The sequence below is a fragment of the Centrocercus urophasianus genome, unplaced genomic scaffold (assembly GCF_019232065.1).
Source record: "Centrocercus urophasianus isolate 14NV4802_14NV808 unplaced genomic scaffold, USGS_Curo_1.0 seq_73, whole genome shotgun sequence".
NCBI lineage: Eukaryota > Metazoa > Chordata > Aves > Galliformes > Phasianidae > Centrocercus > Centrocercus urophasianus.
The window spans coordinates 193206-208503 of NW_024885344.1; the positions used below are offsets into that span (position 1 = coordinate 193206).

Here is a 15298-nt window from a genome sequence, read left to right on the forward strand (position 1 = left end):
AGCTAATTTAAAATTATAAAGACCCACTTTCCAAGATCCCTTTTTAATCAGTTAATTAGTTCTTCCAAAGAAATGCTGGTTTTGTGTTTGAATTTGCATACTTCAAAGTTCTTTTTTTCTACCACTTATGAAAAAAAGCATTTGCTTTAATTTGCATTTGGTTTCCACTTCTTCAAATAAGAAAATCTTAGAAATGTAGAATTGATTCCTCAGTTTGGTGGAAAACCAAATAATACAGCTCACATGTCTAAGGATCCCATCTTTTTGTACAGAAATTCTGTGATGTCTTCACCAGGAGGTAGTTTCTGTGAAGGGAGCTGAGAAATTCTATCTGTAGAGGGTGCCCTGAAATAGAAGGAAGGCTGAATTTCTGGGCCAGTGCAGTCCTTGAGAAGTGTTTGGGGAAGGTTTGGCCTTGATGTGGGAGGCTGGTAGAGCGCAGCTCTGTGTGCAGCAGAAATTGAGCTGTAAAGGAAAAATGCGCTGTCGCGTCTCTTGTTGCGGGAAGAGGCATGGAAAGCTTTTCCTCATTAAATCTAATATGATAAACGTGCGTAATCAATCGTGCGTTTTATGACTTGGCATTCTCTCAAGAATTGATTTTTCTTCTGCTTAATAGGAATGCACAAATATGTGTTGTCCCTTGAACGAGGGATTTAAAATAGTCTGAAAAATCGCTGAGATTCTGTTGTTTCTAAACATTCTTTTACCTGTCTCCTGTATAATTTTTAAGACAAAACAAAATAGAAAAAAACTCTGATGTCTTGGCTTTAAGGGAAATAAGATTGTTGGAGCTCTTACTTCTTATAGGCAGAGATGCCTCTGTTTGTACAAGAATGAAATGAAAAGAGCACAAGTGTGTTTCCCCTAATGCAGCTTGCCTTTTGTTCTGTCTCTTTAGGAGACAGCTGTAGATCTGACTGTCAGGATATGTCTGTCCGTTCCTTCTTTTTCCTTCATTCGTCCTCATCTGCCACGTCACGTTAAGTTATCTCGGAGAATTTCTTTCTGGGGTCTTTTTTGCAAGGTGGCTAAGGGCAATGTTGGTTCTTTGTTGTTTGTTGTTTCATGGAAACATATAAATCAGTATGGACTTGTGATTTGACTTCATGTGGCAAGTTGGGAAATTCTCTATGAAGTCAGAATTTTCCCTCAGGGCTTCCCTTCCAGCTATAGATAGCAACAATGGATATACAGATGGCATCTACAAGCACTCATCACAGACAACAGGAGGTAGTTACGTACTTACTGTCTCATGATACTGATGTGTCAATTTTAGTAGACCTTTCCACCTAGGTATTTTGTTACAGGTCATCCTGTTGGATCATGCATGGTAGCCAGATTCCATAGATAGGGATATGTGCCTGGCTATTCACATCCTTGGTTTTCACCTAACCAGTATTTCTGGGACTAAATCATTCTATAGGAATTGATACATTGCCCAGAAGGAAGACCCACTTTTCCTGTTGATGAGCTTGTTGCACACTTTTACATGTTGCGTATTTCACTAAAAATGCCAGCTTCATTTGTCAAAGGCCTATTTTAACAGTTTCAGTGAGTGCTGAAATGGGCTATTAGGTGTGGGCTGTTAGAGTGGGCTTCTCTGTGTTAGATGGAAAGACTAATGTACTAACGTATCTCATATGTACAATAATATGAAATATATCTATCTGACTCAAAATGCTAGTAAGAAAACAAAGCTTATGTTGCATTAAAAAGCAATGAGCAAAATTTCATTAACCACCCCAAGATTGTATGGAATTGCAGGAATTTAAACAAACTAGGAAGGAAGAAGGTAAAGGCAATGCTGTAAAATCCACAACAACTGCTGGTGTTTCCTTTAAACTAACATAACAAGAAATGTGCAGAATTTGGTGTAACTTTTGGATTGCAGTAGTAATAAAGTTGTGCATCTATTCAGTGTACATATGTGAGCAGTACCTGTGTAGTAAACGTGTCTGTGAAATTGAAGACTGAGTTTGTAAACTCCTGAGTCTATGGACCTGGTCTTCCTTCCACACCTGCACATTGCACCACTGTAGAACTGCAGTGCTGACTCAAGCCTTTGAGAAGCACCGAACAGGATTTGGTCCTTCCTTGAGGTTAGATCATGTTATGTCATTACACTCCTACCATGCTACTGCTTTTGTCTGTTTGGTAGTGTTACCTGGTCACAAAACTAGAATTGCTGTGAATGATGGCTTTGTCTTTGAAATTCATCTTAAAATTTAGATTACTTTGATTTTGGCATTGTGTTGAATTTGATATTGAAGCCTCAAAAATGACCTGGTAAGGTGGTTCTTCTGTGCTCAGTGGTGTGTGCAAGCTACCCTGTGGTAGTGTGTGAGGATGGAGAAGATCCTTTTGCTTTTGGTTGTGTATTTGCTTCTCATTCCATATTCTTTCAGGACCAATTTCTTCGGTAGGTTGGGATCTTTGATTCTGCTACATGAGTGATATCAAAGAATCCATATTTGTGTAACTGCACTAAAAGAGTTAATGCCTCGTGACATGGACTCATTAAATGATAACACATGCAAGTATGTCCTCATACTTTAAAAACATTTTGAAAGATGCTTCCTATTTCATACTTCTCTTCCAACAGCATCTTCCCAACAAAAAGCTTTTGCCTTGTCACTGAATTTTGTTTCTGGCATCCGAAGCCAGGCCTTTGGGCCACTGCTATGCAGCATCTCATCTGTCAGCAGGCCTCTGGGGACTGCATGTCTTGGTCGTGATCGTATACAATCCAATAACATTTTGAGCTGTAAAATTCTACAGAAACTTTGAAGAGAATGATTTTATCAAGAAACCAGCTCTTCTTGTCCTGAGAGTGAAAGCTGGTTTATTTTCTCTCTTCCTTCTCTTTGTGTTCTTAAATGTCCAGCTGAGATGCCCAGACTCATGCCTTTTCTATACTTATCAGCTGCTTTTAAAAAGCTTTTTGAAGTGCTGAATGGAAAAAAATCTAGCACTGCATGACCCACATTGCATCCCTGGATTACTGCTTGCCCACCTACTGTGAAATATTCTGATGGTTGTAGCTTTGGAGGTGGAGGATCTGTTCAGTTTTTTTGAGAATTGTATTCCTGTTCCCATATGTACAATGAGTTGTGCTCTCAAGAGAGTAAGAAAAGGTGGTCGTGAGAAAGGTTTCAAGTCCTTTGTACTTGAAGTGCTATTGAAATGACGTTGAAGTTCAACCTCCTGGTGGCCTTGTGTCAATGTTCATCTGTCCTTGGGCAAGCTGGGTAAGGAGGTTGTCAGCACTCATATATATATCACCCAAATTGTATGAGACACCTGCCCACCTAAGCATATTGCAGCTGGATGCACTGATTGCTGCAGTGCTGCTAAGAAATTGTTCACAGGACCTGCAGCAAGGATCCACGCGGATGCTGGTTTTGTTTCCTGTTCAGGAGATGTGGCCCAGACCTCCTCCTTGGCTGCAGCGAGGTGGACCTCAATCCTGCCTCGCATGAACAGGCGAGCGCAGCATGAATAGAAGTCAGTGAAGTATGCCTCTAATGCAAAAAGTCCTTGCAGCAGTTTGAGAGACTAAACCAATTCTCCATCTCGTCCTCCCAAACCAAATTTTTGCCATAGTATGGTTGCTAAGGAAGAGATGAGGAAACTGCCTGCATTTTAATAGCAGCTGTTGTTGCTGCAGCGGAGAAAAGAGGTAGTGAAATGTGAGATAATCTCACGTAGTAAAGAAATAAACTTCTGCTTAACAGTCCCTTTGCTCAGGCTCACTCCAAGCTGTTCTTGTAAATGCATCCAAATGAATCTAATCACAGGGATGCTGCTTGCAGCACCAGTGGCTGCTTGCAGACTGAGGATCAGCTGTGCACTCTGCTGCTTCTCCTTCACCTCGCAGAGGGACACAGATTTTTGGCAGCCCCTTGCCTGGGTAGCAAACTGCCATATAATCCCTGCAGTTTGGGTGTCATTTACAGTCTGCTTCACTTAAATGCTTCTCTGCTAACTGCACAGTCTGCTTAAATGCAAAGCCAGCGTGTGTTTCCCATCAGCAGTTAGTGGATTAAAGCACTGTTAGCCTGAGAAAATTGCCCTTAAAATGGGCCCCAAAGTTGGCTTTTCTTTGTTGGCATCCAGCTTTCTAGCAAATTCTGTGTCATGGGCCGCTGTAGTCAACTGCACAAAAGGCAGCTCTGAAAAAATTACCAACCTGAGCAATTTGAGAATTATTTTCAAAATTCATTTTGACCACTGTGTATTCACTCATTAGTCATAGACTCATAGAGCTGTCATCTTTTGTAGCTTCTTGTTGACACCTCAGAACAGCACCCTTTGCTGCCTCAGTCCAGAACAGTTTTGCTGTTGAAGGTGGCCACGTGCTCTCCTTGCTGGTGTCTGACGTGGGATGTAATCTGGCTTCCCCTTGAAGCATGGAAGGACTGATGCAAGTCAGCCTTTCTGTTGTAAGCAGGAGCAGCCAAAATAGCGCTGAGACCATTTGTGGTGCCGGGGGAAAGCTTTCTCCATACATCTCCTAGTGATTGAAATTGTCATAAACCAAAGATACAATGTCCACTGAAACTGGGGGTTGATGTACTGCATATTCCACGGCTGCTGGTCAGATGTGACTATTTAATGTAGCAGAAGCTAGGAAAAAATTCTTGATGTAATTAGAATGGCTGCTGGTGGCTGAGGGGTGGCTTGAATGGGGCTTTGCCTCTCAAAGCTGTGGTAACATGCTATCATATTGAAGTTAGTGTTACACAAATAGCTGCAATGGTTTTCCTCACTAGCTGTCCCATGCTGTCAAACCCTTCTTGTACTTCTGTATATCGTAGTTGAGCTGGTTGCATTCCAGCTGTTCAGTGTGACAGCTTGTGTTCCTGCTGTCCTGGGAGTGGGGAGCGTGCTGCAACTCTGGGCTCTCACATGGGTGTGCAGAGGTGCTAAGCACTTACACGTAAAGCACCGTGGCCCGTAATGAGCCTTAAAGTGCATGGTTTGCTTTTCACTGCTTTGACTTAATGCCTTGCACTTTCCTCAGTTATGGTAATGAGGCTGGGCTAATTTCACTTGCTCTTTGCTAGTTTCTCTTTCCAATTCCAATCGCGTGACTTATCGTGACTATGGATTGCAAGGAGGAATTTTTATATAGGGCAAACTGCAATCACCGACTTTGAAAATCGATCAGCGGTCTCCACCAGCAACCAGGCAACCAGCCAGCACATGGCTCTGGTCTCTGCTCACTCTGTTGCTGCACTGGGCTGCGTACTCTGCCTGCCCTCCCTTTGCTTAGGCCACCTTCAGGGTCTGTGGGGTTTCCTTAGGAGAAAAGGTTGGCAGAAATGGGTATACTGCCTCTTGGGCCTCATAGCAGGCTCAGAGCCGCACACCTCTCATTGCTGGTTACAAGCAACAGGAAATACAGAATATTTTTTTAATTTGTTGTTGTAAATCTGTCATGGTATGTGACATAGGCTCGAAGTATTTTTTTCTCCTAAGGAGTTGAGATGCAGAGACTGTGGCCTAGTTTCAGCAGCCCTGTGCACGCTGTTACACATGCAGTGTGCTTTAGAAGTTGAGGAGCTTTCAGGTAGGTACACCTAGGGGCAGACACGCTGTTGCAGATTTAGATGGCAAAAACAACTTTACTCATCATAAATATTTGTTCTTACCACTGCTTACTGCTGAGGCACCCTGGTACTATGGTCAGTGTGGGTGCAGTCTCTGTTGCCACCGGCCATTAGCAGACAGTGCCCATGAGTTCAGTGTTCTGCAGTTCTATGCTAAGATGAACAGAAAGTGGTCACAGCTTGCTCTATTTCTTTAAAAGCTTTACTAAGTAGGTAGTGTTGTCTGTTGCTACACACTCACAGAAGTGCTGCTTTTCCCTGCTTCTAAATGGCTGCCAACAACTCACTGTACCATCTTCCAGGTGCTCTGGAAGCATAGTCATAGAATCATTTGAGTTGCAAGGGACCCCTAAAGGTCATCTAGTCCCAACTTCCCCTGCAGTGAACACGGGTGTGTCTTAGTCATTCTCAAAGGAGTCCATTAGAGACCTAGAAGCCTTGTCCAAATTTAAGTGTATTTCAAGACTTATGAAATAGATCAGACATTCTCATTTTCTGGTGGGAGGATCAGGCAAGGATGCAAAGCTTAGAAAATGTTACATAGACATGAGTTTTATGAGAGACGTGAGTTATTTTCCAGCCAGCAGATATATGCTCTTTCCTGACTTGGAAATTAATATAAAGTTTTAACTGCAGGTTTAAAGGAAACAGGAGATGGTTGGTTTGTGATTGAAAGACTTGCACTCGGTCTGTCTTTGAGTAACTTTGTATTTCTCTGGTCATTCTAGACCCTTGGCTGAGCTCCACATGGAACAGCCTTGGATTGGTTCTTGGGACATCTGTTAATCTATATATAGGGTTCACACACTTGCACACGTAAACAGGTGATCTCCTAAATATACAAAATGGTGTTTGGAACTCTGAGTACTTATTTAAACCAAATGAATTCAGAAGTGAGCTGAATTAATCCTCTTTTTTTTGCCCTCCTCCCAGAATAAACTGTATTGGGAAAAAAAGTGCTGATTGTAAGTTCTGCTTAATATGCATATACATTTACTAATCCCAGGCATTACCTAATAGCTATTAAAAATATCCAGAAAATGACCTTTTTCCTACTCTTGGTTTGGTCCTCTTGACAATTGCTACTTCTTGCTGTGAGGGAATGTGGTGTTTAAAAATAATAGGTGCATAAAATGAGGAGAGAAAAAGGGTAGCAGATGGTAACTGATATAGAACTAAGTTATATTTGGAAAATTCATAAGGGAAGCTGAATTCAGGAAGGGATTTTTGAGCTGTTTGTGAAGTTCGTGTTCTGTCTGACTGACAATGATTTCTAATAAGTCTGGTAGTAGTAGGGAGGTTTCAGAGGAGTGAAAGAGAAGTAGAACCTTGCACTGCTAGTGAAAAAGTGAGAATGATTAACCAGAGGGTGATCTAATATCAGTTCCAGGGGGAAAAAGCTATGGAAAATTTGATAATCTAAATAAGAGCTGCGGTATAATCCTATTATGCAGCTTTTCCATTTTAGGAGAGCAGGTCTGCTCAAGCACGATTTTGTTGTTTTGATACTGGAAATTTGGTTTCCAAGGCTGTTGCCTGGGTGTAACAGACTTGTGTAAGTTCTCTAACGTAGTGCAGTATGTTTTAGTTTCTAAAAGTGTCTTTGAATATAATGATGTCGTGCTTAAGTGGTTTAAGAGCTGCCTGTAATCAAAGAATGTAGAGTTTCTAGTTGGGATCAGCCCATCATGGCCTGGAAACAAGCGCTGCTAAAGGTGTGGAAGGAACAAAGATTAGTGAAGTCATAAATGATCTTAGTGATGGTTTAAAAAAAAAAAAAAAGGTAATATAGGCAAATGGGGACAGTTGGGTGAAATGTGCATAGCTACAGGTGTGTACACCAAGGAGCAGAAAATTCTGTCTGCATCTGAGTGGGAGAACTCATCTCTGAATGTCCTAGTGCTGGGGAAAAGGTGAGTCAGCTGGGAGGTAGGTGGAGGAGATAGCTGGCATAGTGAGGAAGGCAGGGGGTCCCACCAAATAAATAGCCAAGTGGCAAAACCAGCTGACAGATACACTGCTAGATGTGTAAGTGGGAAGAAATGAGTAATGCTGAGCTTATCTGAAGTTAAAGCTAGGGTGGTGGATGCTGTAAGTCAGTGCTTAGCTGGTGTACATTTGGTAAGATGTGCTAGTTTAGGCTACAGAAATGAGCCCCCCAAATGGCTTAGGAGTGGAAAAAATGTCGCATAGTGAGAGTTACCTGGCAGGGCTGAGACTGCTCGCAGGAGGATGAGGTCTCGCCTCCTCTTTGTATTAGTGCTAGCAACAACCCAGCCATGCAGGAGCACTCCTGAACCCCCTGAGAAATCCTTTGGCTTAAGTAAAAGAAAGGTAGCTGGGTTGAACACTGTACGCGGAAGTGCTTTCAGATGTAGGAATTATATTCACATTGTTGTAAACAAAAAAAAAAAAGAAAAACAAAAAAGAATGTCGAGAGCCATTGGAAGCTGGAGCTAGGCAAGTTCGGCCTAGCTGAGGTGAGGATGATTAGCTGCTGTGCAAGCAACCACGGAAGTCATGGTATGTGACATGGGGTTTTCATCTTTCACCAACTTCACATGAAGACCAGATGCCCTATTGGAAGGTGTAGCTCAGTTTAATGCAAAGGGCAGATGGAAGGTTTAAGGAAACAGGTAAAATGGGCTGATGTATGCAAGTAGGTGAAGTGCCATCTTCTGCTTAAGCTTTTTGATCTCTGCTTTAGGGTGTGTACAGTATAAATTTGGGTGTAGTGTAGGAAATGAATGTACTGGACCAAAAGAATACTTAAGAAAGGAAGTGTAAGGGTTGTAATAAGATTGTAGAACAGTTTTGTTCTCTGGTGGTTCTGCTGCATCTGTGTGGACTTCTCTTGAGTGGACTATACAACGTGAACTTGACAGAGAAATTGAAGTTTAAACAAGGAAGATGCCATGCTATTCATACTGTTTTATCTTGAGTGTGCTTAGGAGCTTGGGCTTGACTGCAGATGAGATTCGGTGTCTGTTCTCTCAGGTTGTCCTAAATCGGTGCGTGTGTGCGTGTATGTTTCTTTGCTTTTGCAAGATACCTTTTGTATGGAAGTTGCCCTTGAACATTTGTAAGGACAACTTCTACAATTTTGCTTTGATTATATAGTTTGAATGGAAACTGCTGTTAAAATCTAGCTGCTGAAATTATGAGTGAACTGGTCATTTGCATTTGAAAAAAAAAATAGATAATTGCATCGTACACAGGTAATGCATATATTCTGTTGCACTCCAGTAAGTAGAGGACATTCTAGTGATGAGGGATTCCTTCTGCTGTGGGATAAGGACTCTTGCAGAGATAGCCATGATATTTCATTTTCATGAGATGTTTGTGAAGGTGAAAGAATGTCTCAGTTGAGGAAGGAAATTGGTCCTGTAATTTAGAGAACCTAATGACCCATAATTTTCTCAGATCAATTCAATCTGCACAAAGTAATTTGGGTTTTTAGGAGTCATTAGCAGTTGGAGTGTCACTCTGGTTTTGTTGGAGTACTGTCAGACAGCGTTCTTCTGTTTGTTTTTTAATATTAATGGTTTGTAAGACCTTGATGCTCTAGAAAGAATTGAGAAACAGCTCTGGCTGTGCACATTTTTATCACCCTGCCAAGACCCTTTTCAACTTCCTCCCCTCGTTACCCACAGCAGAACACGGAAACCTCGATGCTTGCAGCCACTTCTGCAATTGCAGCGGTGCAGGGCAGTGCGGTGGGAGGGGATCTGCTTGTTCTGCTGCTCGCTGAACGTCCAAAGAAGAAAACGATGCATTTGAAAATGTGTGCTCAATTGCTTCTCACACTGATGGTTTTCCTTCTCTTCCCTGTCTCTGCTGTTGTGCAGTGCTGCAGTTGAAGCTTCAGCAGCGACGCACACGGGAGGAGCTGGTGAGCCAAGGGATCATGCCGCGTAAGTATCACTTCAACTCTTTCTCTTGATGTTTTTGTGCTTGTTTTTGAGCTGAGACTGGTTTCATGTACGATTTGAAAGGTCTAATTGTCCGTTTCTGAGTGAACAACATCATATACAGGAGCCCCACCCAGTTCCACCGAACTTTGTCCTTGGTTGGTACTCTAGGTATGGGGCCTCCTTTGATACCAAGGAGCAGAGTAAATGGCTTCAAGTGTAACCATACCCCAAAAGAACATTTGTGTTTGATTGTAGTGGAGACAAGTCTCCTGGAGACCATACTGTTAGAAGTGTCATATATTCTTGACGCATGCTGGTAATCGCTCTTCTAACAGGCTTCCTGCCTTTGCAGTTTCTGTTCTTGTTTGTCAGCTCCTCAGACCTCTGAGGCAGCTTCAGCTTTGTATGTTCATATTCCATAAACTTGGTCCAAACTGGCAGTGCGTACAAGATGTTAACGCAGGAGGAGGCATGTTTTATGTTTGTAGCTAGAAAACAAGGCCAGCAAGGGACCTACGGGCATCAGCTAGTTGCTTTCCTGCAAGGGAAGGCAAAATCTGCAGAGCCAGAGAACTTCAGTATACTTGCCTGGGTGGATGCATTGGATGTCCCTTGAGTGAAATAAATTCACTGTCAGGAGGAGAAATAAACACTTTTGTTTTGCTCCCTGCCCTGTCCCACGTGCATCGGTGCCTCTGAACTAAATGGTATGTAGGTAACAACCTGAAGCAAGACCAAAGAACAAGTGTTTAGAGTTCTGCTCAGTTTCACTTCACAGCTTTAGTAAAAGGCAGTGGCTCAGGTAAATGTTTTCTTCTTTCAGAAGTTTACCCCCTTCCCCATTTCACACACCATGAGGACAATATACTAAAGAAATTCTTCTTACTTCTATTTCTGGGGAGCATGCTGTAATACGACACAGCGGCGTGACTCAAACTTTGGTAAAGCCATAAGGTTAGGCTGTCAGCTCTCTCTCTGAATGAAGACAACCTGTCAGCACCACTCTGTCAGCTGAAGCAGCTCACTGGGAGGTAGTGACGTGCTCAAGATGTTTCTCAGCTCCCTGTTTAAAATTCTGTTACCAAATTAAATAGGAAAGATTGTCCTGTCTGGATACAGTTCATCACGCCTATCTTCTTATTTTTACCTGGATAGTTCATACATGTGCTTCTACAGAATGCACTTGATTTTGGAAGAAAAACTCATGTCCTGATGGCTGTGTGATTTGTTAATGCTTCCCAGAAGAAGATACTCCTAAATGTTCTTGACTTCTTTGTGGTCTTCTGCTTTAGGTAGATTGTAGGCAAATACATATTTTGTTCAGTACTGGCTTTCTTCAAGGTGTTGCTGACCAAACTTGTGATTCCTGAGAGGGGTCTGTTTTACAGGCCCTTTGAGAATGAGTCTCTTTCAAGTAGTTCAAGCAAGGCACCCGGAGTAATTAGTCAGTCTTAAATTTGCTTAAAATACAGCCTAAATAACAAGTCTTTGCAGACTTGTACCCTTCATTGCTTCATGTCTTGTACGTGTGAATTTTATGACAGACCAAAGAAGAATGCCCAGTGAAGTATTATTGTGAAAATATTGGCACCACATAAAAAGGCTCTTTCTGCAGTTAAGAGCGGATCTGTTCTAAATATGATTTGAAAGTGTTTCCCTCCAAGCCATGCTGTCATTTACCCATACCTGCCAACTGGGAATAACCACATGTAGGGAAATGTTTAAAACATTCTTCGTCTAGGCCATTTTAATGAGAATATCAATGTGAGATAAATTGTGATCCTTAAAGCAAAGTCCAGTTTTTAACCTGGAAAGTACAGGAGATGACTAAGGACCATGTTCCTGCTGAGGGCATCTTAGATTTACAACAGCTTTGCTCCTACTTTCAGCAGTTCAGAACACTCTTTACTTACCACTGGCAATGTGCAGGTATCCAGAGTTCTATCATATCCTTACCCTGCACACTCTGTGAAAGCATTTAGAAACTTAACTGTGTTCCCATCATCTGCTACAAAGCATGGCTGTACTAAACCCTGACCCTCTCTCGAGTTCATTGCTCAGGAAACCAGCCCTGTGCAGCCCTCTCTCATGGTTTAACAAAATTAAAACATGGAATCAAGAGGGTGGTGTGGTGCTGAATGAAATGAGCCGGCACGGAACACTCCCTCCACAGGAAATGCTGGTTGGCTTCTAGCTTCTTGTTTCCATTTGAAGAGCCTTTACACTCTCAAAAGAGTTGTGGCAGTTGTGATTGTATCTCCATTAGCCTTACAGCTTTGGTTGGAAAGGGGCTTTTGAAGTCAAATTCCTGATTGAACCTTCCTGCTGTACCTCACTTTGCACCACAGAAAGGTCCCAGAGTTTGAGAGTTGTGTTACATTGGGATGAATCTGAATTGAAGATATTCTGCCTGTGCCTAGCATTCATTCAGTCCATTGGAACAGACTAGAGCTCGTCTGGCACAACACCTACTGTTTCACTATCACAGACAGATGGGGATGTCATTTGATCAACATCAACTGTTTTTCTTGGCAAATTTGTAGGTTTTTTTAATGCTATCCTAGGTGTTCAGTAAGATTTAGCATTTAATTCAATTCAATTCCTGGATCCTGCCACCAAGCAGACCTGCAAAAATCTATGAAACAAATACGGTACCTGATACTTCTGGTTCTCCGAATGAAGTACAAATCTTATGTGGTATTTGAATTCAGCTAGTGAATTGTAAGCAAGGATTTGTATTTTCAGGCTTCCTTCCACACAGGGCTGTTGGCCGCTAAGTGGAGAACACATTTTGTGATGCTCATATTAAAGAGCCAGGGAGAGTCACACCGCTCCTGCTTTGCTTGTTCAGAACAAAGCTGGGAGTTGCTTACTTTCCCCCATGTGGAATTCTGTTTATATAATAGAAGGGCAAATGTATCAACATTTTTTTTTACCAAGTACACTTAATCTCGCTTGAGTAGCCTTTCCAGCCCACCAACCACACAGCAGGGCTATGCTTCGCTAAAGAATTAGTGTAATGTAGTTAGAACTAAAACATTTATAAGCAGTGACAGAGGATTCAAAATAATCGAGTTTAATGCTTCATTAATTCCTGTTACTCTTCTGTTATCACTTTACATAACCTTTTACTAGCAGTGGGACTCATTAGTTGAAGATTAGAATTGAATATTGCCCAGAGGAAAGAATTGATAACTGAGTCTCCATCTGCATCTGACGTAGCTGTGATCTGAGCTAGGACTGTACCTTGAAACAAGGAAAGTTTTTACACTTATTCAGGTTTTGGCCTGTTTTGTGATGGTGACAACAGACAAGCTCTTTTGACTATTTGCTTTTTTTTTTTCTTCTTTTTCTTTTGTAAATAAACAGAAGTGATTTTCATCATATTCTCTTAAAATGCAAACTAAACAAAAACCGCTGGTAGTGCTCAGCTAAGCACTCTGCTATGCTGCAGAACAGTCAGATGCTGTCCATTTTTACAGTGTTGAATTTAAAGTTTACAGCTATCGTAAGTATTTTTTGTGAAAATCAAATCTTCAGTTTTTTGCTCTCACAAAGAATGTTTAACACAGCACCTAAGATACATCTGAGTAGGAAGACATGTGGGAAGTGTCTTCAACTAAAACAGTAAAACAACTGAAGAGGAAAGGCATTTGGCCAGTGTAGCAATACTCTGCTTTGCAAAACATGTTGTGCTTTTTCTGTTTGTTTTCTCTTTCTGTTTTAAAGCTTTGCATACCCCTTGCTTGATCAATTGGGATTGTGATCTTTGGCTTCTGCCTGCAGACATGAAATAGAGCCAAGCGGGGAATGTCATCATGCAGCACAGTCCACAGCCCCCAGAGCTGCTCTTTTGACCGTTAGATTCACCTAAACAGATGAAGCAGAAGTAGAAAAGTATTTCTGGGAATGTGCTGTGTGTTGCTCCATAACACTGCTTTGTGACTATCTGCAAGGTGCCTCAGGCACTTAGAAAAGGGCATTGTGTGAGCTGGAGGTTAGGAGGAGAACTTTGAGGAGCTTCCCTTTTGCCTCAGTGTACTTGGCGCTCACCAGTTTTTGTGCCTGCATCCAAGTACTCTGTAGTATATTTGGGTTCTGGGATGCCGTGTATGAGGAGTATATGACTGGATGCAGAAGGCAGGTTAAAAGAAGAAAACAGTGCTGTCCTTTCCAGCATACAGTACTCAGCTCAAGTCCTCGTCAGCTTACTAGTTCCTGCTGGCAATTTTGAATTTTCATCCCATGAGCCCTCTTCTATATCTACTGGATGCAGTACTGGTTTGTAATGTTTTGTCTTCTCTTGCCATGCCAACTGTTCAGTGCAAATCACTTCTTAATTGAAAGCAGAGCCTCCCAGATGCTGCATGGTTAGAAGATAGCAGTTGGAATAGAATCCAGGAAGGACGGAGTCAGTATTGTCTTTCTGACCGTCTGTTTTTACAGGCCTCAGCCCTGAAGTGTTTCTGTGCTATAGGTGTGCAACACTCAGGTGCAGCTTTCTACTTGGACTTGTCTGTCAGTTACTGAGTGTATGCCTGTGCGTGAGGTGTGGGCATCCTGTGCTGCTGGGTTTCAGACTCTCCTGAGGTGGAGATGCTTCAAATCTGGGCTTCACCACCCTCTGAATAAAGTTTTTCTCTCTCCCTAACATCTAACCTAAAACTCCCCTCTTTTAGTTTAAAACCATTCCCCCTTGTTGTATTACAACCTATGTAAAAAGTCATTCCCCTCCTGCTTAGACTCCCCTCAAATACTGGAAGGCCACGGTGAGGTCTGTCCAGAGGGGAGCTGAGGGGAACAAATCCTTTGTGGATATTGTCAAATCCTGATTCCTGTTATAGACAGTGGCTATGGTAGAGCATACTAGAATATTGTCAAAACAAAAGACTTCCCCTGCCAGCTTTTAAAATGTTTTACCAGTTTTACTTGTTGAAGAGGAGCATCTATTGGTGTAAATCGAGGAAAGCAAAGGTAGCAAGCTGTTAGAACACGTGCAGTTATCTAAATGTGCTGTGTTTTTCACAACAGGAAACATTCTGCTGTTGCATGGATGACTTCAGGTGCAATTCTTAATGCCTCTGCATTATTTCATCTCCATAATGGCTGTGACAGACGATGAGCTGCCGTGCCTGGGCAGGGTTTTACTGATTCGGAAGTGTTGCCCTGTGGCCCTGCAGTGGTCATTTCAGGATTGTTGTGTGTTCTATTTGAATTGCAGATAAACCGATTGCTTTAATCCCCTGAATGTGCCCTTCCTGCTTTGTGTTGTCTGTGCTGTGTATTAGCTCCAACATTCTCCTGCTGCTTTACACATCAGGACTTAGAAGTGATGTTCCTTGTATTTTTTGGAAGTCTATTTAGAGTAACAACACGAAGTTATACTTGCCTACCACCCCGTATCAGCTGTTCTGCCCACCAGTGCTGCTTCTGTCTCTTGTCTTTTTCCATAAAACATGCTGAAGTTGTACTTTCACGTAGGATAAGAAGTTCAAAGCAAACATATGGACTGTATCATTGCTACCAGATTTTTAAAGTAAAATGTCCAAACCCATCAAGCCTCGAAGATATAAAAATGAAAACTTTTTAAAGTACTTCTCTTCATCTCTGAAGCTTTGCATTTCCTGGTTCGCTGTGTATAGAATGCAATCTCAAGTACAGAGGCCAGCGAGTCTTTTGCAGTGCTAGATGCTGCGCTCTGAGAGCAGGACTGGAACACCAAGAAGGTATCATAAACCAAACACTGTTGTGAGGACACATCCAGCTGGA

At 42.1% G+C, this 15298-nt stretch overlaps 1 protein-coding gene across 1 annotated transcript in view; it reads left to right on the plus strand.

Annotated features, from left to right (window-relative positions):
- Window positions 1-15298, plus strand: part of MRTFA (myocardin related transcription factor A) — a 76461-nt gene that overhangs the window by 40179 nt on the left and 20984 nt on the right. The window contains exon 3 of the mRNA XM_042837580.1: window positions 9464-9529. Within this exon, the coding sequence (XP_042693514.1) occupies window positions 9464-9529 (66 nt within the window). The remainder of the gene's footprint in view (window positions 1-9463; window positions 9530-15298) is intronic.